Raw genomic sequence first — 25,259 nt, 5'->3', positions numbered from 1 at the left:
GCTCCGAAGGGATAACTTGTATGCAGCCAAAAAGAAGTGTGTCTTTATGGTCCCTAAGGTCCTGTTTTTGGGGTATGTTGTTTCTGGTGACGGAATACAGGTGGATGAGTGAAAGGTAGCGGCTGTTAAGCAGTGGCCAACCCCCACTACAATAACTGAAGTACGTAGCTTCCATGGTCTTGCTTCATTTTATAGACGGTTCATTCGAAATTTCAGTTCCCTTATGGCTCCAGTGACTGACTGCATGAAGGGGAAGACTTTTATATGGACTGAGGAGGCAGAGTCAGCTTTTCAGTTAATCAAAGAAAAGCTTACAACAGCACCAATTCTAATATTGCCAGATTTTTCTCGGGTTTTTGAGTTGCACCCAGATGCCTCGCAGGGTGGTATTGGGGCAGTCCTAAGTCAAGGGGGGCGTCCAGTTTCTTATTTCAGTGAGAAGTTGAGTCGGCCAAAGTTACGTTATAGCACTTATGATCTTGAATTTTATGCAGTGGTCCAGGCTGTGAAACATTAGCGTCATTATTTGTTTCACAAGGAGTTTGTTTTATTTACAGACCATGATTCGTTGAGGCATATCCGCAGTCAAGATAAAGTGTCACATAACCATGCCCGGTGGATGGCTTTCTTGGAAAAGCTTACTTTTGTTGTGAAGCATAAGTCTGGAATTTCGAATCGTGTGGCAGATGCCTTAAGCAGGAGGAGTAGCCTGCTTGTTTCTATGAGAGTTGTTGTACCCGGGCTAGACAGTCTCATGGAACAGCTCACAACAGATCCATATTTTTCTGTCATTTTGCAGGATGTGCAGTTTGGGAAGAGGGCAGATTTTCTTGTGCATGATGGTTTTCTTTTTAAGGAAAATCAATTGTGTATTCCCAATTCCAGCCTTCGATTTCGAATAATTAAAGAACTGCATGGAGAAGGGCAGGTGGGGAGAGACCGTACTTTACGACTGGTGCAGTCTTCTTATTTGTGGCCTACTATGCGAAGGGATGTTGATCGGTTTGTTAGACGTTGCAGGATCTGTCAAGTTTCAAAAGGCACAGCTACCAATGCAGGGCTTTATATGCCTCTACCCATTCCTCAGCAGCCTTGGGTTGATATTAGCATGGATTTTGTGTTGGGGTTACCCCGTACTCAGCGTGGTAATGATTCGATCTTTGTAGTGGTGGACCGGTTTTCGAAAATGGTTCACTTTATTCCTTGCAAGAAGACAACAGATGCAGTTAATGTGGCTTAGTTATTCTTTCGAGATATCTATCGTTTGCATGGTTTGCCATCCTCTATAGTTTCTGATCGGGATACTCGTTTCTTGAGTCACTTTTGGCGCAGTTTATGGAAAATGGTGAACACTCAGCTCAATTTTAGAAGTGCTTACCACCCACAAACTGATGGGCAGACAGAGGTTGTTAATCGATCACTTGGTAATCTTTTGCGGTGTCTTGTGGGTGATCATGTGAAGTCTTGGGATCAAAAGCTTTGTCAGGCTGAGTTTGCTCATAATCATGCTGTTAATAGGAGTACTGGGTTTAGTCCGTTTGAGGTGGTCTATTCTGCTAAGCCTCGGGGTCCTCTTGATTTGATGTCACTTCCTACCCCAGATTCTGTTCCCAAGAAGGTGCAAGATTTTGTGGTTGGGTTACATGATGTTCATAAAGCTGTGCAGGATAATTTGGCCAACGCTAATTCAAAGTACAAGCAAGCTGCAGACCAAAAGCGTAGGCAAGTTGATTTTGAAGAGGGTGATTTTGTTTGGGCCATTTTGACTAAGGATCGCTTTTCAGTGGGGGAGTATAATAAGTTGTCAGCCAAGAAGATTGGGCCAGTAGAGATTGTGCAGAAGATAAATTCTAATGCCTATCGTCTGAAGTTACCAAGCCATATTCGTTGCTCTGATGTGTTCAATGTCAAACATTTGCTGCCTTTTCATGGGGATTCGTCTGATGATGAGGTTGCTGTGGATTCGAGGTCAAATTTTGTCTACCCAGGAGGGAATGATGCGGGCCCAAGTGTAGAGGAACGGGCCATCTTGTATTTGGAGGCCCAAGATCGTGTAACAAAAGGGGCCTCACTAAAATGGCTCTAACTTGGGCTACAAGGGTCCGTTTTGGGCGTGCGACCAGGCGAAACGACCGTGAGAACGAGCTCCATCTTGCTGCAAATGCCTACGGCGGTTTGGGTCGTCTTCCGGGTCAAAAAACGCTTATTTCCATTACTTATTTGCATTTTTATGTTTTTTGGACTATTTTGGGCATTTTGTTTTAGGCCGTGTGTTTGGCCCGTTATCTTTTTTAGGCCCATTTCGAATTTCTGTTCTTATTTATATGTCCCTTTAGTAATTGAAAGAATCAGAATTGAATTTTGTAACTATCGAATTTTCACTTCAAATTCCGTGGCCTTTGGGTTGCAATTTGGGGGTGGGGAAGAACTACACGGGTATTCGTAGAATCAACGTGTTGATATTCATTTTTCCGTATCACGCGCTACATCAGGGAGTAGGTGAAGAAACATGGCACGGGCCGACCATGAGATAACAGTGGTTGAAGGTGTGGGGTCACAATGATGATGAGCTGAGAGTGGTGGATCTCTCCTCTAGCCTGAGAAAGTTGAACCGAAGGTGGGGGTGATGAAGATGAGATTAGAGTGACGGTGATACACAGAGAGTGGAGAGGCAGAGATATACTAATTTTTCTTTATGTTTTTATTCATTGTTCAACTTTTTTTTTCTTTTTATCCTCCTATATCAATGGTTTTAAGAATTTGTTAATCAAAAAGCATTAATCGACTAAGGTGTTGTTTGTTTTTTCAGAGGTAAAATGTCTGCAGTCTGCGGACCACATCTGTAGACATCTGTAGCAGAAGAGGTGAACCAAACCTCTACGGTCTGCAAGAAGAAGACTGTTTGTTTTTAACTTACTGATATAACAGAAGATGATAACCTAATGACACAAAGCTCAAATTCAACAAATTAAGTTAAAAGGATCCTTCAGAAAGTGTAAGCATTATAAAATATCATCAATCAACAGTTAACAAATCAACAACCAAAAACGCAAATGAAATCGATTCATCAAAATAGATAATTAAACCTATAAACTTCGGATTCAGATCCGCTAATCGGTTCTCAAGTTCATATATTCATAAAACAGAAATTGATGAGCTAGATGACTAAAACAATCGAATCAAACAATAGCAAGATGTAATAACTGCTAAGAAAAATGGATGAGAGCTTACCATTTTGGAGACAGAGAGATGACAGCAGATGAAAGAGGAACTGAAACCCAAAGTTACAGGTAGGTGGCAACAGGGCAGAGAGAAGGGAGGAGGCATGGCGATGAGGAGAAGGAGAGAGGCGGAGCCGGCGACGGTGGAGGAGGGAGGAGGAGCCAGCGGCAGTGGGGAGAGAGGAGAGAGGTGGCGGCGCTGAGGAAGGAGGAGGAGGTGGCGGCAGTGACGAGGGCAAGGGAGGTGGCACCTGGGTGGAGGAGATGGAGATGGAGCTCTAGGGTTTTGTGTGTTTGTGATATCTGGCAAACAAAAGAATGGAGAAGAGGCCAGAAGAGCTTGACCCACATCTGCACCAAAAAGCAGACGCGCGGACCTTTTTTAATCTAAAGTCTTCGAGAAAACAAATAGTCTTCGGTCCCAAAGGTCTGCGCATGGTCTGCGCGACGAAGACATGAGAGGCCAGGAAGCTCTTCTTTGAAAAAAACAAACAACACCTAAGTAGCTAAGATTACAAATATATTATATACACTCTTATTATTTGTTCAAGTATAAAAATAATTTTGTTGATAAAATAAATAGTTCAGTATTGTTAAAACTAGATATTTTTTATGGCTATGTTGTTTTTAGTTAATTGTTGTTGCTAAGTTTTAAATATATATATTTTTTTAACGAGCTATTATATTTTATTTATTTATATTGTTTTCGTGAATAATATTTGTTATGAATATTCTTACTAAAATATGATTATCTTAATATAATAATGATTATATCTAGAGATACAAAGTAAACCTATATAATATGTTTATTAATATTATCACTTTTATATATCCGAGTTGGTACTATACTTTTATAGTTTTTTACATGGGTTTTCTTATCGTTTTGACTTGGTTATTCTTTTCTACGATAATTTTTTGCGTAATAATCCGTGTAACGTGCATGTGTAATTGAACATTTTTGTCTATTTTTTGTTTGGTTTAGTAGTCCTGTCACAACGCACGGGTTCTAAAAACTCGTTATCATTAAGACCAAACAATAAACCCACATGTATAAACATTACCGTAAAAGTTAAATCTTTTGTTAAGCAATCTATATCTATATCTATACTATATAACAAAATAAATCATATGGGGGACACATGTAACCTCAATTATATTTCCCGCTTAAATAAATAGATTTTGATATGTAATATTTGTTAATAAGATTTAAATAAAAAATATATTATTTAATCTGTAAATTTTATCTTTTTATCTTTTCCCCTAAATTAATAGATATAGATAATAAATATTAAGAAGATTTAAATAAAAATACATTATTTTCGCCCATGAATTTTATCTTTTTATCGTTTACTATTGTGTTTCCCATTTATGTTTATCCTGTCTTTGCTTTATAATATGGATTAATAAAATTGAATTATAATAAAATAAGCATATAAATAACTCATGGTGTTTCTACTAATGTTTTAGATTTTTAATGTAAAAATAAAAGTAATAATAGCCTGTAATAAAATATTTTATGTTAACACTCTAACAATCTATAATATATAATCTTTTATAATAAAGGGTTGAGTTTATTTTATAACTTTAAATAATTACAAAACTTTCAGAACTCTTAAAAAATAATCAGTTTTTTACATAATAGATTTTAAAAACTATATGAAATATTGTTTAAATTAATATTTTTAATAACAGTATAATATACAGGTCACTAATCTTTTGTATATCATAAAAAAAACCTTACAATTGCTTCACTTTTACAGTACTTTCTTTAGAGGAGAGGGGGCGGTGCGTGATTGTATCACGAAAACCAAGTTCAATGCATGGAACAATTGTTTTTCCCACCGCCACCATTACAATAACGCGTGATACTTCAACGAAAACTCGATTTCGTTATTTTTTTAACAGCGTGATGTTTTTTTTTTTTTTTGTGAGGGTAACTGTTGGTTGGGGGAAATTGTTGGGTGTGGTGGTGAGTGATGACCACCGCCACTAAAAAAGGTGTTGAGTGATGGAAAAATGGTTGCTGACATGGCGGAACATGATTGGATATTGTGAGTGATAGAATTCTATCACTAGTGACCACACCCACCCTCTTATCATGATAATTTTTATGTTCTAAAAAACCAATAAACCATACACTGGTTTTATCAAAAAACCATCAAATGGTTTACTAATAATCACAAAATGAAATCAGAACCGTCTTTGATTTCACACATAATACACGAATTGAGAAAGTGAGATTAGAGATCAGGGTAAGATCTTACCATCCAAATCGGCGTACTTCCAGAACCTTCAAGTCCGGCGATGCAAGTCCGTTCAACCTTCAATTCGGTGGACTTCTTGTTGATGAATCGATTTAGGGGTGTAAACAAGCCCAGAGGCTCGAGAGCTACTCGTTATTGGTTCGGTTAAAATCTCGAACGAGCCGAGCCTTAACGAGCCCGAGCTCGAGCCTAAAAAAGAGCTCATTTAGTTATCAAGCCCGAGCTCGAGGCTGAAATATAGAGCTCACTTAGGCTCACGAGCCCGAACAAAATTTTAATTTTTTTCCTATATAATATAATAATAATGATGATAACATTGGGGAGCGGAGCTCGAGCCGATCTTTGGCTCGTTTTAGTGATATTGAAACGAGCTCGAGACGGGCTTTTAGCTCATTTGAGGTGGCTCTCTAAATAACTCGAGCCTAGCTCGAGCTTTGGGTTTTACTCGAGATTCGAGATCGAGTTTCATAAAAACAAGAAGAGCCCAAGCCCGAGATCGAGAGTCGGGCTCGGGCTCGGCTCGTTTACACCTCTGAATCATTGACTTTCCTGTTAATTAAGGGATACGACTATTTGCCGAAAGCGGTATATGTGAAACAATTATTATAGACGGAAAGGAAGAGGCCGTTAAAAGCAACGTTAATTGTATATAGTCTCAGCGATCATCGTGTTCTTGTTCTTTCTTGGCACAAATTACAAGGGAAATAGTGAATGGATGAAAGGCGTCGGTTTGGTTTTCACCAGTAATGTGAGGACCAACTGTAATGGAATATTTTGTCTGTTCTGTTAACTGAGAATTTGGTTTCTGTTTGTAATTGTAATCAGGGGAGGGGCTTAGAGGAGGCCGGACCGGGCCTCGGCTCATGCGGTTTTTTCGCCCAGTAGTGTTAAATTTCAGGTTTTCGAGAATTTTTTCAAATGTGTATTGGTTCGGCCCAGGCTAATTTTATCTCCAAAAAACATCGGCCCATGCTAAGTTTTAGGTCAAGATCCGCCATTGATTGTAATGGTAATGTAAGGTGACGACGGTTTGTGAAGGTTGCCGGTTCCGTTGTAAACTGACAACGCAAGTTGCTTTTTGCATTAATAGTTAGTTGGCGGAAGTATCCAGTTTGTTCTTGTTGATTGAAATCTGATTAGCATTAGGTGATAATATACACGCACCCTACCTATCTATACTTTCTATAAAAGAAGAAATCCAAGTGACATAAGAAAAGCTGATGTGTTAGCAGGAGAACATGTCCAACAAGGCTTTTCTTATGTCATTATTACATCATAATGCCTAATATATAAATCACTTTAATTTGATTTCAGACCATTGTCTGTGTATTTAAATGGTCTGGCCCACATTCCAAAGGGCAAACCACTACTCTTCTATAAGAAAGTAGCAGATGCTTCCTTTGGCAAATGTATACCTAGCAGCAGATGTTTTGAAATTGCGGATAATTTGAAATTCAAAATGCATGGAGATATGTAATTTTCAATTAATGCATGTCACTCATGTAACATCCGTCAAAATGGATTCCCGGAATCCGACTCATTTTGAAATTTGAATCCTAACCTTGAACCAACGGAAATTTTTTTCACAAAATAAGTCATCGTTAAAGGATTTATTCTATGATTTATTTCACGTAAACTAGTTTTAACCTAACTTTTTTTGTGTAGCAAATATATTAGCTACATTGAATATAACTACACTATAAAAAAAGGCTAATAAATAAATAATATATTTAGAAAAAATATGCATATGGTTTGTAAAATTTTCTAAAACTCTTATTGATCATCGATTAATTATATCTCATCAAATTATATTGTATCCTAAAAATAACTAGCTAAATAGTTTAAAATGTGTGGAAAAGTATGCCTTACATAACTTTTTTTTTTAAACTAAAGGGGTCATGTTGTAAAATAATTGGTACTAAAGGGAGGAGAGTAAAACTAGAATTAGGAAGGTTCCATAATTTCTCGGGTCATTGTAAATGGCTATGAATGATCATATTTTGGCAAGAATTGAAACCCATTTAACAGAAATCAAAGGGGATCATTTTGAGATTTAAAACAATCATCATTACATCACCAATTCTTTGGATAAAAAACTTAATCCGTAAATGTTTTAACATGACGTCACCACTGATGATTCAAAATTCGAATTGCCGCTCAAAAACAAGTTGACCAGAGACTACCACTCGCTCTTTCTTTCTGTAAGCGCTGATTTACCGCGATTGAATCTCGTGTATACGCGTTTCCATTTTTAACATAATCACGAACCTGGACAAGATCCCGTACACTCTCATTTTTTTTGTATTCGGAAGTTATAAAATTTCCAAAACAAAGGTTTCCATATGTCGAGTCCGAAACGCGGTTATAAATACGACATGTTGTTTGGCCGAGGAACCCACACCTTTCGCAAACCTATTTCGGACACCTCTCAACCGTACTCTATCTCACACACGAAAACACCTTCTGAATAAGCGATAACCCACCAGAGATATACAGAGGCGGCCGGAGTTTGGAAGTTCGCCAAAACACGAGTCGCAGTTCACCGGAGAAACCCCGAAGCCCTCAGAGTAAACCGTTTCGCCGGAGTTACGTTGAACTCGAGTCGTCACCGTTCGGATAATCGCTTTGCTCGTTCTCTTGGAAATTCCAATCTTACTCGTGCGTTACTTACAAGAAATCGCAACGCAACCAATGTGAATATACATGATCCCTTTTTCATTTTATCACTTTTGGGTGCAACTTGTATTCCTATTCAAATTCACGAACACGTTAAACTTTATTTATTCACACTCTATCCAAATTATACATGAAATGTTTGATGCATGTTATACATGTGATGCTAATGTAAACACTTCATGACTATATGCTCATTAACTTGTTCGCAAGCCTACCTTAACAATTATGGTACTATGCATATGCTATGTAACGCCCCGCCCGCTATTCTTTTGGGTATTGCTAAGTTGAACATATTAACCTCCCGCTAAACTATTGGAATAGGCAACATTAATTGCGTTGTATTCTTGGGTTTGAGTATATAGAGTAACATCGTTTCGGCATAACTGTTAACTTGTATCATTCTTATTCATGTTGGATATGAGCACATTTAAACATTTTATTCTACTATGCTATGTATTCAAACTTGTATGCTCGCCAACATATTTGTTGATTTTATTTTAATACATGTTGCAGGTTGATAGACAAGATGATGAAGAAGCAAGTTAGGGTGGACTAGAAACTCATCTAGAAAATAAACTATGTTTGAAATTGAATTATTTGATTATGTTTGAACAATGTATGACACTTAGCATTTATGAAAATTTATTTTAAAGAATATTGTCACAATAGTGTTATGATGTTTTGAGCAATTTGTTCGTCTCATCCCGATGTTTCCGCCATCGTTTGGGGTATGGCAGATTGGTATCAGAGCCATAACTATAGGGAATTAGGAAAATTGCTATACTTTTCCCTAGTCTATAGTAGGAATACTCTGATACAAGATTGGTATCAAAGCCATAACTATAGAGAATTAGGAAAAGTAGGAATGTTTTTACCTAGTCTATAGTTTAGGAGCTTTATCCTTATGTGTTGTTTAAAACAACTTCCCTTCTATCTTATTTGCTTCCCTCTATTCTCTTTGGTCTTTTAACATACATGCCTTTCCTAAGGCTAACACAATACATGCTTGGAGGCTTTGAAGACACTCATATAACACAATCGAAACAATTCACTAAAATAGGGGTGATTCCCAAATTTGGTGATGACTTTCACTCAGCTATACTTTGTATTTTGCACGAAATCTACCCTCAAGATAGGAGTGATTTCCTTACCTTGAAGATTAGCTCTGCTCACTTTTTCAACTTCACCAATGAGCAAGGGGTGATTTCCTTACCTCGGAGGTAGTTACCAACTCTTCTTCGTTCTCAATGAAACTTTGTAGTTTAACGTTACTTTCATTTCAAGTTTGGAGACACGAATCGCACTATCTTCGCAATCTAAAACAAATAATAATAATAATCTCTCGTGAATAAACTAAATTTATGATGCTTTCATTATCTATGTTACACTACGTGAAATTCATAATTATGCTATGTGAAACTAGTTGAACCTTTTACATGCAATGTGAAACTATCTACTATGTGAAACTATTTGAAACTATATGCTATGTGGCGCATTCATGAAAACAATTTTTCCTAAACAAACATTACGATCAAGTCTCATCTATTCTCTCTTTTGGAAACTTTAGATATCATCTTTTCAAAAGTCTTCCTCTTAGATTTCGATGACGAAATCTCCTAAAGTAGGGGAGACTGTAACATCCATAAAAATGGATTCCCGAAATCCGATCCGTTTTGAAATTTGAATCCTAACCTTGAACCAACGGAAATTTTTTTCACAAAATAAGTCATCGTTAAAGTAGTTATTCTAAGATTTATTTCACGTAAACCAGTTTTAACCTAACTTTTTTTGTGTAGCAAATATATTAGCTACATTGAATATAACTACACTATAAAAAAAGGCTAATAAATAAATAATATATTTAGAAAGAATATGCATATGGTTTGTAAAATTTTCTAAAACTCTTATTGACCATCGATTAATTATATCTCATCAAATTATATTGTATCCTAAAAATAACTAGCTAAATAGTTTAAAATGTGTGGAAAAGTATGCCTTACATAACTTTTTTTTTTAAACTAAAGGGGTCATGTTGTAAAATAATTGGTACTAAAGGGAGGAGAGGAAACTAGAATTAGGAAGGTTCCATAATTTCTCGTCATTGTAAATGGCTATGAATGATTATATTTTGGCAAGAATTGAAACCCATTTAACAGAAATCAAAGGGGATCATTTTGAGATTTAAAACAATCATCATTACATCACCAATTCTTTGGATAACAAACTTAATCCGTAAATGTTTTAACATGACGCCACCACTGATGATCCAAAATTCGAATTGCCGCTCAAAAACAAGTTGACCAGAAACTACCACTCGCTCTTTCTTTCTGTAAGCGCTGATTTACCGGGATTGAATCTCGTATACGCGTTTCCATTTTTAACATAATCACGAACCTGGACAAGATCCCGTACACTCTCATTTTTTTTTGTATTCGGAAGTTATAAAATTTCCAAAACAAAGGTTTCCATATGTCGAGTCCGAAACGCGGTTATGAATACGACATGTTGTTTGGCCGAGGAACCCACACCTTTCGCAAACCTATTTCGGACACCTCTCAACCGTACTCTATCTCACACATGAACACACCTTCTGAATAAGTGACAACCCACTGGAGATATACAGAGGCTGCCGGAGTTTGGAAGTTCGCCAAAACACGAGTCACAGTTCACCGGAGAAACCCCGAAGCCCTCGGAGTAAACCGTTTCGCCGGAGTTACGTTGAACTCGAGTCGTCACCGTTCAGATAATCGCTTTGCTCGTTCTCTTGTAAATTCCAATCTTACTCGTGCGTTACTTACAAGAATTCGCAACGCAACCAATGTGAGTATACATGATCCCATTTTCATTTTATCACTTTTGGGTGCAACTTGTATTCCTATTCAAATTCACGAACACGTTAAACTTTATTTATTCACACTCTATCCAAATTATACATGAAATGTTTGATGCTTGTTATACATGTGATGCTAATGTAAACACTTCATGACTATATGCTCATTAACTTGTTCGCAAGCCTACCTTAACAATTATGGTACTATGCATATGCTATAGGTTGTAACGCCCCGCCCGCTATTCTTTTGGGTATTGTTAAGTTGAACATATTAACCTCCCTCTAAACTATTGGGATAGGCAACATTATTTGCGTTGTATTCTTGGGTTTGATTATATAGAGTAACATCGTTTCGGCATAACTGTTAACTTGTATCATCTTATTCATGTTGGATATGAGCACATTTAAACATTTTATTCTACTATGCTATGTATTCAAACTTGTATGCTCGCCAACATATTTGTTGATTTTATTTCAATACATTTTGCAGGTTGATAGATAAGATGATGAAGAAGCAAGTTAGGGTGGACTAGAAACTCATCTAGAAAATAAACTATGTTTGAAATTTGAATTATGTTTTGATTATGTTTGAACAATGTATGACATTTAGCATTTATGAAAATTGAATTTAAAGAATATTGTCACAATAGTGTTATGATGTTTTGAGCAATTTGTTCGTCTCATCCCGATGTTTCTGTCATCGGTTGGGGTGTGACAAGTCACTCACTTCTGTCAATTATCTTCTTATATAAACGTGTTCTCTACTTTTTTATTTTCAAACCACATTTCTAATGTATCTCTCACTCAAATCCCTTCTTCTCAATACTCGGCATTTGTTCATAAAGGATAACAGAAAACTGAAGCTCTCTCTGTCCCACTTTCAGAAAAAAAATTTGGGGATATGTGTTTCGCCTTGATCATGATAATGTGATATATATGATTATGTTTGTTTTTCTTTTTGATTTTTACTAAAGTTTTGTTATCTGAGTTATGACTAAATGATGATTGTGAATGATCTGCTGCAAATGATGATGATGATTGTTCTACAGTTGTTTCCAGTGTCATTGTTTCAACATCGTGTAAAGTATGTGTTTTTTGCTACTCCAGTTTTGAAATTTTGAATTCTTAATTTTCAAGTGATATACTCTAATTCTCGGTTTATATTTCAGTCTAATCCCAGTTGTTTGAAATTCATACAATCTGCTGCGGGTTTAGGGATGGCAATGGGTCGGGTTTGGGACGGGTTTAGGTAATCCCAAACCCAAACCCGATTAGATAAGTTTGTCCCAAACCCGTCCCAAAACCTGTCGGGTTTCTAGCGGGTAAATACCCATCGGGTATCGGGTATACCCGCGGGTTTCGGGTAAACCCGTTAATTTAAAAAGATTACTCGTTGGGTATACTCATCTCAAAACCCATTGGGTATCTATCGGGTAACTACTAACCGGTTACATTTTGTATTGTTATTATATGTAACATCCGTCAAAATGGGTTCCAAAAATCCGACCCGTTTTGAACGATTCGAATCCTAACCTTTGAAACCTCAGAAATTTTAACAAAATAAATAATCGTTGAAGGATATCTTTCATTTATTTCTTTTATTTTATTTAACTAATTAAATTAGTCAATATTATTCTTTTCATAAAAATAATAAGTCTCGATCGAGGTTATGTAGGTAACCTAGTTAGTTAAACCTAGTTAGTCCCGTTAACATAAGTTAAGGGGCTAGATTGTAACATATTAAAAACTTTTAAAATAAACTAGTTAGATTTAAATTAATTTTTTTTTGTTTAAATCTAAGTTAGTTATTAAAGTTAGAAACCTAGTTAGTTCAGTTAAACAAACTACAGGGGCCAAACTGCATTTTATAAAACTTAAAATGGAAATAAAACATCAAAAAGGGCTTACGCCCGGGATCGAACCGCCGACCCTCACTTCACTAACACACGCACCAACCAGATGGGCTACCATCATCGCTGGTTAGGATATCAAACAACAAATACTTATACGAGTTTCCTTTTTAAACCTTATTTTCCAAGTTTACCGCCACAAGTGACAGCTTAAACATCGTCAAGTTTCCTTTTTCTTTGCTGATTTTCGTATCCGCGTTTCCTTATTCACGACAATCAATCACCGCGTTTCTCTTTTTACTGATCAATCATTCCCAAATTCCGACCTCCTTCCTTTATTCGATTCAATCACGATCCTTTTCCCAAAATTACGAGACCTCGAAACTCTATATAAACAACTTCGCACAAACCTGTTTCGACACAGTCACACACGGCCACAAACCTGTTTCAATATCATCTCGCAACCACACTCCTTTCTTCACTATATAGACGTTACTTTCGAGTCGGAACCTTACCGGAACTCGAAGACGACTCGCCGGAAAAACTCACCGGGAACCATGGATTCTTTACTTTCGTTCCAGTATAACTCTATCTTTTCTCCGATTCTATTTTTATATTACTTCTATGTCAATTGTTGAAAATCTATTAACCAAGAAACAACAATGATGTTCGGTTCGTTTGGTTTTGAATGAAGTTGATACGAACACGTCGGGACTCGGGATTCACGCCGGAGTTAAACGCGACTCGTTCGGTTAACCATTTCATCCAGATGAAATGCTTTTCTTCCATCTTTACTCGTACGTTCTTACAAGAAAATCGCAACGCAATCAATGTGAGTATACTCGATCCCATTTTCGTTTTAAACACATTTGGGTGCAACATGTATTACATATTCAAATTACACAACACTTGAGTCTTGTTTTCGTCACACTCTATCCACATTTAAACATGAAACGATTTGATGCTTGTAACCCCACATTCAATGCAACTTCAACACTCTTTGAGTGCAACTTCATTATATGCAACTTTATTTGAATGCAACTTCAACACTCTTTGAGTGCAACTTCATTATATGCAACTTTATTTGAATGCAACTTCAACACTCTTTGAGTGCAACTTCATTATATGCAACTTTATTTGAATGCAACTTCAACACTCTCTGAGTGCAACTTCATTTGGATGCAACTTTGTTTGAATGCAACTTCAACACTCTTTGAGTGCAACTTCATTACATGCAACTTGAACGATATTTGAAAGCAACTTGAACAATGTTGAAAAGTGGTAGCTAGTGTCATCGTCTTCATGTTGGATGTTGAGCAACTTCAAAACTTGTTTTATTCTACTATGCTATGTATCAAACTTGTATACTCGCCAACATTTTTTTTTGTTGATGTTATTTTAATACATGTTGCAGGTTGCTAGTCAAGATGATCAAGAAACAAGCTAGGATGGCTTTAGATACCCATTAGCAATTAAACAATATTTGAATATATGTTTACTATTTGAAACAATGTATTATTCTTTAGTTTTAATAAAATGATTTAATTCATATTGTCACATTTAGTGTTATGTTGTTTTGAGCAATTTGTTCGTCTCATCCCGATGTTTCCGCCATCGGTTGGGGTGTGACATTATAAAAATATATATCAAATAACTACAATGTATACGGAATATAATACCTATATGTGTAAAAAATGGATGTATCATATATATACATATTAATAATGTAAAAGAAATTATATCGGGTAAACGGGTACACTTTATCGGGTAATTGGGTCGGGTAAACGGATATATCACTAAATCCCAAACCCGTCCCAAACCCGTGAAAAAAATAAAAACTATTCCCAAACCCGATTAACCGACCCCAAACCCGTCCCAAATGTGTCGGGTTTCGGGTTTACCCACCGGGTTCGGGTTTGATTGCCATCCCTATGCGGGTTATTATAGGTTTGTATTAAAAGAAGCATAAAGTTAAATTAAACACAAAGAAAGATTATTAATAATGTACATTTAAATGATGATTATATATATGATTTTGGGCAGATGATGATGATGTAGAACCCCCAGTAGTTCTCACTAAACGCAAGAAAGGATCTGCTACTGCTGTAAGATAAGATTTTATCATACTAGAGTAATGGTCTTTCCTGCCTTTTTTGTGTTAAAAGAAGCATAAAGTTTGGTTTAAACCAGCTCTTTATGAACAAAGATAAGGATTACGTATATGAGGACAGGGCTACTCTTCAACATGGTAATGTGATATATATGATTATGTTTGTTTTTCTTTTTGATTTTTACTAAAGTTTTGTTATCTGAGTTATGACTAAATGATGATTGTGAATGATCTGCTGCAGATGATGATGATGATTGTTCTACAGTTGTTTCCAGTGTCATTGTTTCAACATCGTGTAAAGTATGTGTTTTTTGCTACTCCAGTTTTGAAATTTTGAATTCTTAATTTTCAAGTGATATACTCTAATTCTCGGTTTATATTTCAGTCTAATCCCAGTTGTTTGAAATTCATACAATCTGCTGCGGGTTATTATAGGTTTGTATTAAAAGAAGCATAAAGTTAAATTAAACACAAAGAAAGATTATTAATAATGTACATTTAAATGATGATTATATATATGATTTTGGGCAGATGATGATAATGTAGTACCCGCAGTAGTTCCTACTAAACGCAAGAAAGGATCTGCTACTGCTGTAAGATAAGATTTTATCTTACTAGAGTAATGGTCTTTCCTGCCTTTTTGTGTTAAAAGAAGCATAAAGTTTGGTTTAAAGCAGCTCTTTATGAACAAAGATAAGGATTACGTATATGAGGACAGGGCTACTCTTCAACAGTTGAAGAAGTGTTTTCATGTACTGCATCTTGATCTGTTCACGAGAGATCAGGTTTCTAGAAACCTGATGTTGATGCATTGAGTACTTCCGTGGAGTTCATGGCGATTGTCGAAGATATACATTCACTACAAGAAAACTGGGTTTTTAGGACCTTTTTTGTGGGACGCTTGTAAAAGTGGGTCCTAAAAAACTATTTAATAGGACTAATGAACTTTTTGGGTCCTTTTATAATATACTCTACTAAACCGGTGTCCTGAAAACCTATTTAATAGGATGGATGATTTTTTAGGGTCCTATTATCATATAATTTAATAGGACCCTTAAAATGTAGATCCTAATAAAGTACTTTATAAGACATTTAATTGTTAGTGTCCCATTATGTGGTACTGTATTAGGACACTTGATCATCTGGGGTCCTATTATAACATAACTTAATAGGACACATTGTAGTTAAGTCATAAATGTTCAGTGCTATAGGACCCTTTCTAGTCGAAGTCATATTAGAACTTAACTTAATAGGACACTTGACACTTGGGTCTTATAACTTTAAACTTTATAGGACGCTTAATCATTGTGGTGTTGTTATAATACACCGTAATAGGACACTTGATATTTAAGTCATAAAACATTAGTTTTATAGGACGCTTATTTGCTAGAGTTTTATTATAATATAACTTAAAAAGACAATTGACACTTGGGTCTTATAAATTTAACCTTTATAGGACGCTTAATCATTGTGGTGTTATTATAATACACTGTAATAGGACACCTAATATTTGAGTCATAAAACATCAGCTTTATAGGACGCTTATTCGCTATAGTTCTATTATAACATAACTTAATAGGACACTTGACACTAGGGTCTTATAACTTTAACCTTTATAGGACACTTAATCATTATGGTGTTATTATAATATAGCGTAATAGGACACTTAATATTTGAGTCGTAAAACATAAGTTTTATAGGACGTTTATTCGCTAGAGTTTTACAATAACACTAGGTTATTGACCAGTGAATGGTGGTGGTGGCTGGTGAGTGGTGGTGGTGGTGGTGAGTGGTGGTGGTGGTGAGTGGTGGTGGTGGTGAGTAGTGGTAGTGGCCGGTGGTGGTGGTCGGTGGTGGTGGCCGGTGAGTGGTGGTGGTGAGTGGTGAGTGGTGGTGGTGGTGAGTAGTGGTGGTGGTGGTCGGTGAGTGGTGGTGGTGAGTGGTGGTGGTGAGTAGTGGTGGTGGCCGGTGGTGGTGGCCGGTGAGTGGTAGTGGTGAGTGGTGGTGGTGGTTGGTGGTGGTGGTGAGTAGTGGTAGTGGCCGGTGGTGGTGGCCGGCGGTGGTGGTGAGAGGTGGTGTCCGACGGTGGTGGTGGCCGGTGGTAGTGGCCGGTGGTGGTGGTGGTAGTGAGTGGTGGTGGCCGGTGAGTGATGGTGGTGGTAGTGAGAGGTGGTGGTGGCCGGTGGTGGTGGTGGTCGGCGGTGGCGGTGGTCGGTGAGTGGTGGTGGTGTGTGGTGGTGGTGGTGGTGGTGGTGGTGAGAGGTGGTGGTGAGTGGTGGTGGTGAGTGGTGGTGGTGAATATGCCTTCTGTTAGACTCTAGACATGGTAACTTGAATCGAGTAATGCAATTTTATGTCGGTTCTGATATATTGAACATTTGTGACAACCCGTGCTCTCAATCCCAATCATCGAGAGAAGGGTATTATTGAATAATTATTTTACTTCTATTAATATTATTACTATTATTATTATTTATTAAATAAAAATGACCCGCGACGGGAGAAACGCACCGTTTGACCGATAACCCGAACCAAATATATTTAACGTAACACGCACCTACCGTTATATATATATATATATATATATATGGGTGTATTTATTTATCTATCGTTATAATTTAGTGTTAAGTTAAACGGACCAGTTTGTTGAACGAGTCATGGCACCTAACGGATTCAAACACGTGGCCCAAGCCCAACCCAACTCACCCAAATCCCCTACACAAAAACCCTATCCTATAAATAATCCTTAAAAACCCTCACCTAGGGCTGTTCAAACAGCTCGCGGCTCGGAGCTCACTCAGATTTAGCTTGGAAAAAGCTTGCTCGATATGGCTCGGTTTGAAAGTGAGCTGAGCCGGCTCGGCTCGGTTAGAAAGTGAGCCTAGCTCGACTCAGCTCATGACGAGCCAAACCAAGCCGAGCCGAGCAAGCTTGGTCTAAAACCCAGCCGAGCCCCAAAGCTTAGATTTTCAGCTCGGTTTCAAATCCGAGCCAAAACAAGCCAGCTCGGTTTATGATCAAGCCAAGTCCAAGCTTGCGCTAGCTCAGCTCGGCTCATGCACCGCCTTACCCTCACCCCTTGTTTTCTCAAACCATTAGAAAACCCTAAAACTCTAATTTAGCCGCACACACACTCTCTGCCTTCTCCCTCATCTCAACGGGATTCCGGCCGGCGCCCTTCTCCTCCGACGAGCACACTCCAAACCTACTCACCACAAACCCTCCTTCTGTTCAGCAAATAACCCAACCTCCTTCTCTACTATTACCAGTCCACCCCCACCCCTGAGCCCTTAGTGAGAGGGTAGGACGAGAGGGAGAGAGTGTGGTGAAGTAGGAGGAGCCGACCACCAGCGGCCGATGGGGCGCACGGTGGCGAACAGAGAAGCAGATAGATAGGGAGAGATCGGTCAGAGACAGAAAGTGGAGGAGTAAGAGTTGACGGCGGTGGGCTCACATCGGAACAATAGCAGTGTCCGGCGGCTACCGATGACACATAGCACCGGCCCGAGTTGGCGGCGCCGGTGACGAGAACAATAGTGGCAGGGGTGCAAGCAGCGGGTGTGTATTCGATCGTGATTTTCCCTTATTTTTTAGGTTCTTTTGATGTATACAGTGTTCACTCTTTTGATGTCTTAGAATGTGTTCTCTTTTGCTTCATGTCTAATATACATAAGTCTCTGGTAATCTAAAATATAGGGTTGATTAACTGTTTGCAATTCTTGGCTAATATATGAGTGGTCTTGCTTTTCTTCTAGTCATGAGCCTAAATGTAAAATTGTTAGAGGATGTTTGCTAATTAAAGTATATATCTATTTTGTAACAAACTGTTAGTCTTAGGCTTGCTCATATATTTGTTGATAATTTTGATCGGATGATTTCAAGGAGCGTTAGGATGATTATTGCCCGATTGTTGCTAATTATTATTCTCGGTGATTTTGAATTACGAAATGAAAATGCGTCTTGTGTGTTCGATGAATTAAGATGATAACTGTTATATGGTCTAATGATGATAATATAAATTGTTAAGTGTAATTCTAAAAGAGGGGGGGGTGCTCATGATGGTTGCTGTTTAAATATGCTTATAATATAATGTGATGCGATTCCTAATAATGTTCTTAGGACGAACCATTTGTGTAAGATCTGAACATATGTTTGTAGATTTAACTGATATGGGATTTTTATATATAAATATATATATAATGGCTGCGTTTATTGGTGAATAGTGATGAAGAGTTGGATAAAAATATACGTTTGGTGTTTGAAATACTCTGCAGTGAAAACCAGTGAACAGATGCTTGTTATCCACCTTTCTTCTATTATCAAAAGCATGACAGCTCTTCACAGCTTGATCAATAATAACTCTTCATCAGCTAATGACCGGTATTTGGTGTTTGTCTTTCCTTATTTGTAGTCACTAGTCATTTATCTTAGTTGTATTCTGTAGTCACTAGTTAGCGGTTAAATCCTCATGTAACAAACATGAATTTGGTATTTGTTTTTCCTTATTTTCTAAGACCATATGTAATGGGGCTTTATAAGGGCATGAAAGATTTTGATAATGCCCTTACACCATTACTCATGGGCATTATAGGGGCATGAAGAGTGAGGGGCATTTCTATAATAATGCCCAAAGAGAAGAAAAATAATGGAAAATAATAAATGAAATGGGCATTAACCATTACACCTTTTTTAAAATGGCATTATGATGATGATGTGGTGAAAAATGCCCCTTAGTGGGCATTAACCATTACCTATGGTCTAAATTACAAATGACATTACATGGCAATTTTGACGCATCTGAACATGTTTTCAGTTTTCAAAATACATATATATAACTCAAAAGAATTGCTCACATGGTTTTTTTGATAAGGTACTACATATGGTTTCTATGCTAATTTATATATTATAGCTTAATGTATACATCTATTCTTTTTCTAGTTTCATATATTTTGAATTATCAAGCTTTGATTGTATGGTTGATGATGACACAGTTGACAACATGTGAAGCATGGGATGAATAGAGATACCAAGATTCATGGATTGCTTAGAGCTATTTTTATAGTAAAATTCCTACCTGAAAGAACGTTTTGACTTCTCTTGTAAACATTTGGGATATGCTTTGTATTGAACTTACAATTGAAGTTATGATATTATGATTTCTACATTCTACAATTATATTTTACTTTATATGATGAATAAATGATGATTTTAGTATGTATATTTTATTAGAAATAATTTTTACAAACAATTTGTACTACAAAAGTCTTTTATATTGTGGCAAAAATTAAAGTGCCACTAAAACAAGTATCGATATATAACTAAGAATAGTTTTTATCGACATAAAATTTGTGCCAATAAACGCCTAAAATGTTACATCATAAGGGTCATATAAATTAATTTTTAAGGACGTTTGTATGTGTATCAAAAGATTAAAAGTAGGTAATCACATATTAGAACATTGTAAAAGTGTCCTAATATGTTCTTTTTAGGACGCTATTACGATCATAAAATTGGTTTCATAATCTTATTTGGTATATTAGGACCCTTTTCTTGGTACTAAATTAGCTATAATGTTACATCATAAGGGTCCTATCAATTAATTTCTAAGGACGCTTGTAAGTGTATCAAAAGATTAAAAGTATGTAAGCACATGTTAGAAAATCGTAAAAGTGTCCTAATATGTTTTTATTAGGACACTATTTGGGTTGTTCAAAGACATATTACGCGACCATAAAATTGGTTTCATAATCTTATTTGAGATGTTAGGACGCTTTTTTAGTTCCGGGACTTATTACGACCCCTTTACAAGAAACGCTTTTACCGTTGGTCCTATTAAATGAAAGGTCCTATAAAATAGCATTTTAGGACGCTTTTGCGCGTACTAAAAACCCAGTTTTCTTGTAGTGATTGATGGAGTTTAAAGCTAAAAGCACTAAATTTTTGCTGTTAGGTTCGTAAATTTCTTGGTGGTGTTGTTAGATTTTAAAGTTTCGTTATAATTTTAAGCTGAATAAGTATTATTATGTAATTTTTAATATCATCTGATTATTGCATATTGGTACTTTTGATGTAGAAGTGAAATGGTTTCTTAGTTTAATTAGATTATGTTAATATTGTATCAATTTCTGTTAGTGTATAGAGAACATCTGCTCTAAATCATCATCTGCTTATCTAACAGCTGTTTAACTTGCTACTGTTGTCAATTGCTAACATCTGTTGTTGCCAACATCTGTTTGACTTGCTACTGTTGGAAACAGGAGAGGCTTAAACAGATGTTCGCAATATCTTTATATTCCAAATGAATAGATTTTTTAACTGAGTTATGACTAAATGATGATTGCTGATATGTCAATTTTTATGCTTCTGAGATTTTTTATTTGAGTTAAAATACATTTAATTTCAAACTACTGCTCTATATTTAAATGTCAAAGGTCTGGCCCACATTCAAGAGTGTAAACTACTGCCCATAGCCAAGAAAGTATAACTTAGGAGATGTTTCCTTTGGCAAACATATACCATAGCAGTGGTTTTGAAATTGCCGGTAATTTCAAATTCAAAATGCCTCGGGATATGTACTTTGCAATTAATGCACGTCACTCAATCACTTCTGTCTTATGTTAAAGGCGTCTTATAGGTAAATGAATAGGTTAATTGTAATTATAATAACGTGTTTAATTTTATTTTTTTCCCATGTAAATGCATTAAAAGCCTAACGAGTGTCGCATCATATTCTTTAGTCATAACCGCCTTCATTGGGTATATAAAATATATTAGGCAGTGGTTTTGATCATTACCGTTTTCATCCATCTACTCAATCATTTTCAAAAGTTTGTTGACGATATTTTCACAAGGCTCTCTTCATAATGGAAAAATTTGGGTTTCAAGTGATTGTTGACGAGATTTTCACAAGCCTCTCTGCAGAAGATATTGGCCGTTTCAAATGTCTTTCCAAGAATTTTTATAGCGAATTGTCAAGTCACACATTTCAGATGATGCATGCTCTCCGAAGTGGAGATTCAGTACAAAAGAAACTACTATCCTTTAAAGACACGTCAATTGTCATTGACGACGTAGTTGCTGGTACTTTGGATGTTGTTAGAAGCAAAACCTTAAGTTTTCCTAACAATGTCCACCCTAGCAACTTACGTATTCTATCGTCATTTAATGGTTTGTTGTTAGTTTGCAATGAATGGATTTGCTGTCAGTTGATTCTTTGGAATCCAACTACCAGGCGCTATAAGGTTTTGTGTGATAACTACTTCCATTACAATCATCATCGAAACTCTGATACTGGTGGAATTTATTTTGATCAGTTCAATGATCTGAAAGTGTTGAACATCAGTTGTTACCGTAATGTAACTGCTGCTCGTGTTTACTCACGACGTCGTGAGTCATGGAGAACAATATATTTCGGTAGCGTAAACAATTATGGTTCAAGTGGTTATTCATGGTCTACAGGAGTTTATGCTGATAAAACCATATATTTTATGGTTTCAGATTATTGGCATCCACTAGGTGAGAGGAACATCGTTGCTTTTGATGTTCTGAGTGAGACTTTCAGAAAGCTTCATTTTCCTGAGAGTATTGTAGTCAATCCTTGCCAATGGCATTTTTTGACCATCGCAAAGAGGCTGCATTTGATTGTTATTGGAAAGTCTGCTAAGCTAACTGCTGATTTACTCAGATATGAAGAAGAAGGCTGGATGAAGGTGTTTGTTTTCAATAATCCTCGTGTAGTTGATTATGTAGATAGGCGCCGAAGGACTAATATAATTGAAGACAACAAGTGGCTGATAACAAGCATCTGGGGGATATGATTGAAGTTGATCTCAGCAACGAACTTCTGAAATACCTCCAACATGTTGACAACTACAATGGTCCGAAAGGAGCTTTACTTATCGAGACTACTGTTTCACCAATTGATTAGGAATTAGGATCCTGTATTTTATTGAATGATATTTGCTGTTTTGACAATTGTATTTTATATATAATTAGTTGTGTTAAAATTATTAATCAAAGCTCTGTTATTTGCTGCGTTAAAATTTTATTGAATGAATATTGATGTTTGAGAGTGTAAAAGCTTGTAATATTGGCAAAGGTCTATTTAAATGATCAAAGCTCTGTTATTGCGAACAGATGTTTCAAAATAAAACAGTGGTTGATACATCTGTTGACTTGGGTCAACAGATAGATGAACTTTGTATGTTGTTTGACACTTGTAGTTTTTATATAATTAGTTCTATTAAAATTATTAACCATGTTTGTTAATTAAATTAAGTAAATAAATATTTAGGTTTGAGAGTGTAAAAGCTTGTAATATTGGCAAAGGTATGTTTAAATGATCAAAGCTCTGTTATTGGGAACAGATGTTTGAAAATAAAACAGTGGTTGATACATCTGTTGACTTTGGTCAACAGATGTATGAAAACAGATGTTTGTAACTACTGTTGAGAAAGCTGTGGTTGAAACCGCTGTTTGGTTAAAATGGTGGTTTAAAACCACTGTTGTGTTAAAATAGTGTTTTGTGGAGGTTGAAGGGGATTGAAATGACTGATGGGTTAAAATATTGTTTTTTTGGAGAAGGAAGATTCTTGAATTACTGTTTATATAATGACTGTAGTTAAAGCTCAGTGTTTTAATCCACTGATAGGCTATCCACTAATAGTTATAGTCAGCTACTGTTTTCATTTTCAGCACTGTAATATTGCCAGAGGTATGTTTAAATGATCAAAGCTCTGTTATTGGGAACAGATGTTTGAAAATAAAACAGTGGTTGGTACATCTGTTGACTTTGTTCAACAGATGGATGAAAATAGATGTTTGGAACTACTGTTGAGAAAACTGTGGTTGAAACCGTTGTTTAGTTAAAATGGTGGTTTAAAACCAGTGTTGGGTTAAAATAGTGTTTTGTGGAGGTTGAAGGGGATTGAAACGACTGATGGGTTAAAATATTGTTTTTTTGGAGAAGGAACATGCTTGAACCACTGTTTATATAATGACTATTGTTAAAGGTCAGTGTTTTAATTCACTGATAGTCTATCCACTGATAGTTATAGTCAGTTACTGTTTTCATTTTCAGCACTGTAAAATACTGATATTGATTCATCAGTGGTTTCCTAACAACTGTCATCCATTATTCATCAGAGGTTCTCACGTGGACAGTACTTAGTCGTCAGATCTTTTGTAACCGCTGCCACATCAGCATTCACTTTTTCCACCTATAAAACCCTGATCAAAACCCAAACAGGGTTTTGACTGTCGAGTTGAATTCAAAATTCCTTTCAAAAGCAGTTTTCATCAAATTCTCTCAAATCACTCATCTTCTTCCTTCGTTCTTAACTACCTTTGATTTATCATGGATCTGCCATTCAAAATCCGTCAAAACTACGTGTGTACACTTGCAAAAACAAGTAAAAACACAGTTTTTCATTCCGTGATTGATGCACTTTCATCTTCAAAGTACAAAACTTTGTTGACCAGCAATGAAACCATCTACGTAGATACCCAACGAGAGTTCTGGAAAAATGCAAAGCTTGAAACTAAGGACAAAAAGACCTTAGCTTGTAGGATCGGTTTTGACACCGTTCGATTGCGTAACGAACATTTCACGTGCGGAATCCGTGAACGAACGTGACCGAACACACGATAACGTACTTCTAATGTGATTCCATTGCTAACTTTGACGTGTACGGTACAAGAATCACAAATATACAACTTTCTCTCTCTACTTTCTCTCTCTAGAAAGTCTTCTCTCCAACTTCTCCAAAAGTCTATCTCTTACTAAAACTATGACATAACACCCTATTTATATGGTCAAGGCTTTTAATGAAAGTTCATATTAATTACAAGTTTGCCACCTTGCCATTTCTAACTAAATATGACGTTATGCACTTGATTCCTTCCGGCTTTTCACTATGACTCGGATTGACGAAGGCGATAGACAAAATATGCATCAACAATCTCCCCCTTGGATATTGCCGTAGTCAATCTCGTAGTGAAACTCGTAACGACTTGTCTTTCTCTCTCTCTAAGACTCGAACAAAGATGTAGTCGACAGACAACTGCACTAACATAGCTATTACTTCATCAATAAGGGGAATTCCAGTGGTCATCACACCTCAAACCATTTCAGAGGTTTTTGAAATCAATGATCTTACAGGTAAAAGCTCTTTCCCAAAAACAGAGTACCAAACTAATTTCTCTGAGAGAGGGTATGAAGAAGAAATGCAAAAGGATACTTTAGAAAAGGGCAGTTTTCCTCCTGCTCTGAGGATTTTATTCCATACCCTCCTGATGTGTGTGTCAAAT

The 25,259-nt window shown here is 36.5% G+C and overlaps 1 protein-coding gene and 1 long non-coding RNA gene across 2 annotated transcripts; both read left to right on the top strand.

Annotated features, from left to right (window-relative positions):
• The first annotated feature begins 19,149 nt into the window (after positions 1 to 19,149).
• On the top strand, positions 19,150 to 20,118 carry LOC110871122. The gene is made up of 2 exons (XR_002553494.2): positions 19,150 to 19,331; positions 19,943 to 20,118. It is a non-coding gene; the product is annotated as an uncharacterized LOC110871122 (long non-coding RNA).
• Positions 20,119 to 21,814: 1,696 nt separating this feature from the next.
• Positions 21,815 to 22,658, top strand: LOC110870009. The gene is made up of 2 exons (XM_022119205.1): positions 21,815 to 22,532; positions 22,636 to 22,658. Exons 1-2 carry the CDS (start codon positions 21,815 to 21,817, stop codon positions 22,656 to 22,658), a joined length of 741 nt encoding a protein of 246 aa, XP_021974897.1.
• The last annotated feature ends 2,601 nt before the right edge of the window (positions 22,659 to 25,259 follow it).

Source organism: Helianthus annuus, chromosome 8 (assembly GCF_002127325.2).
Source record: "Helianthus annuus cultivar XRQ/B chromosome 8, HanXRQr2.0-SUNRISE, whole genome shotgun sequence".
In the NCBI taxonomy this organism is placed as follows: domain Eukaryota; kingdom Viridiplantae; phylum Streptophyta; class Magnoliopsida; order Asterales; family Asteraceae; genus Helianthus; species Helianthus annuus.
This window is presented reverse-complemented; position numbering and strand designations above follow the sequence as displayed.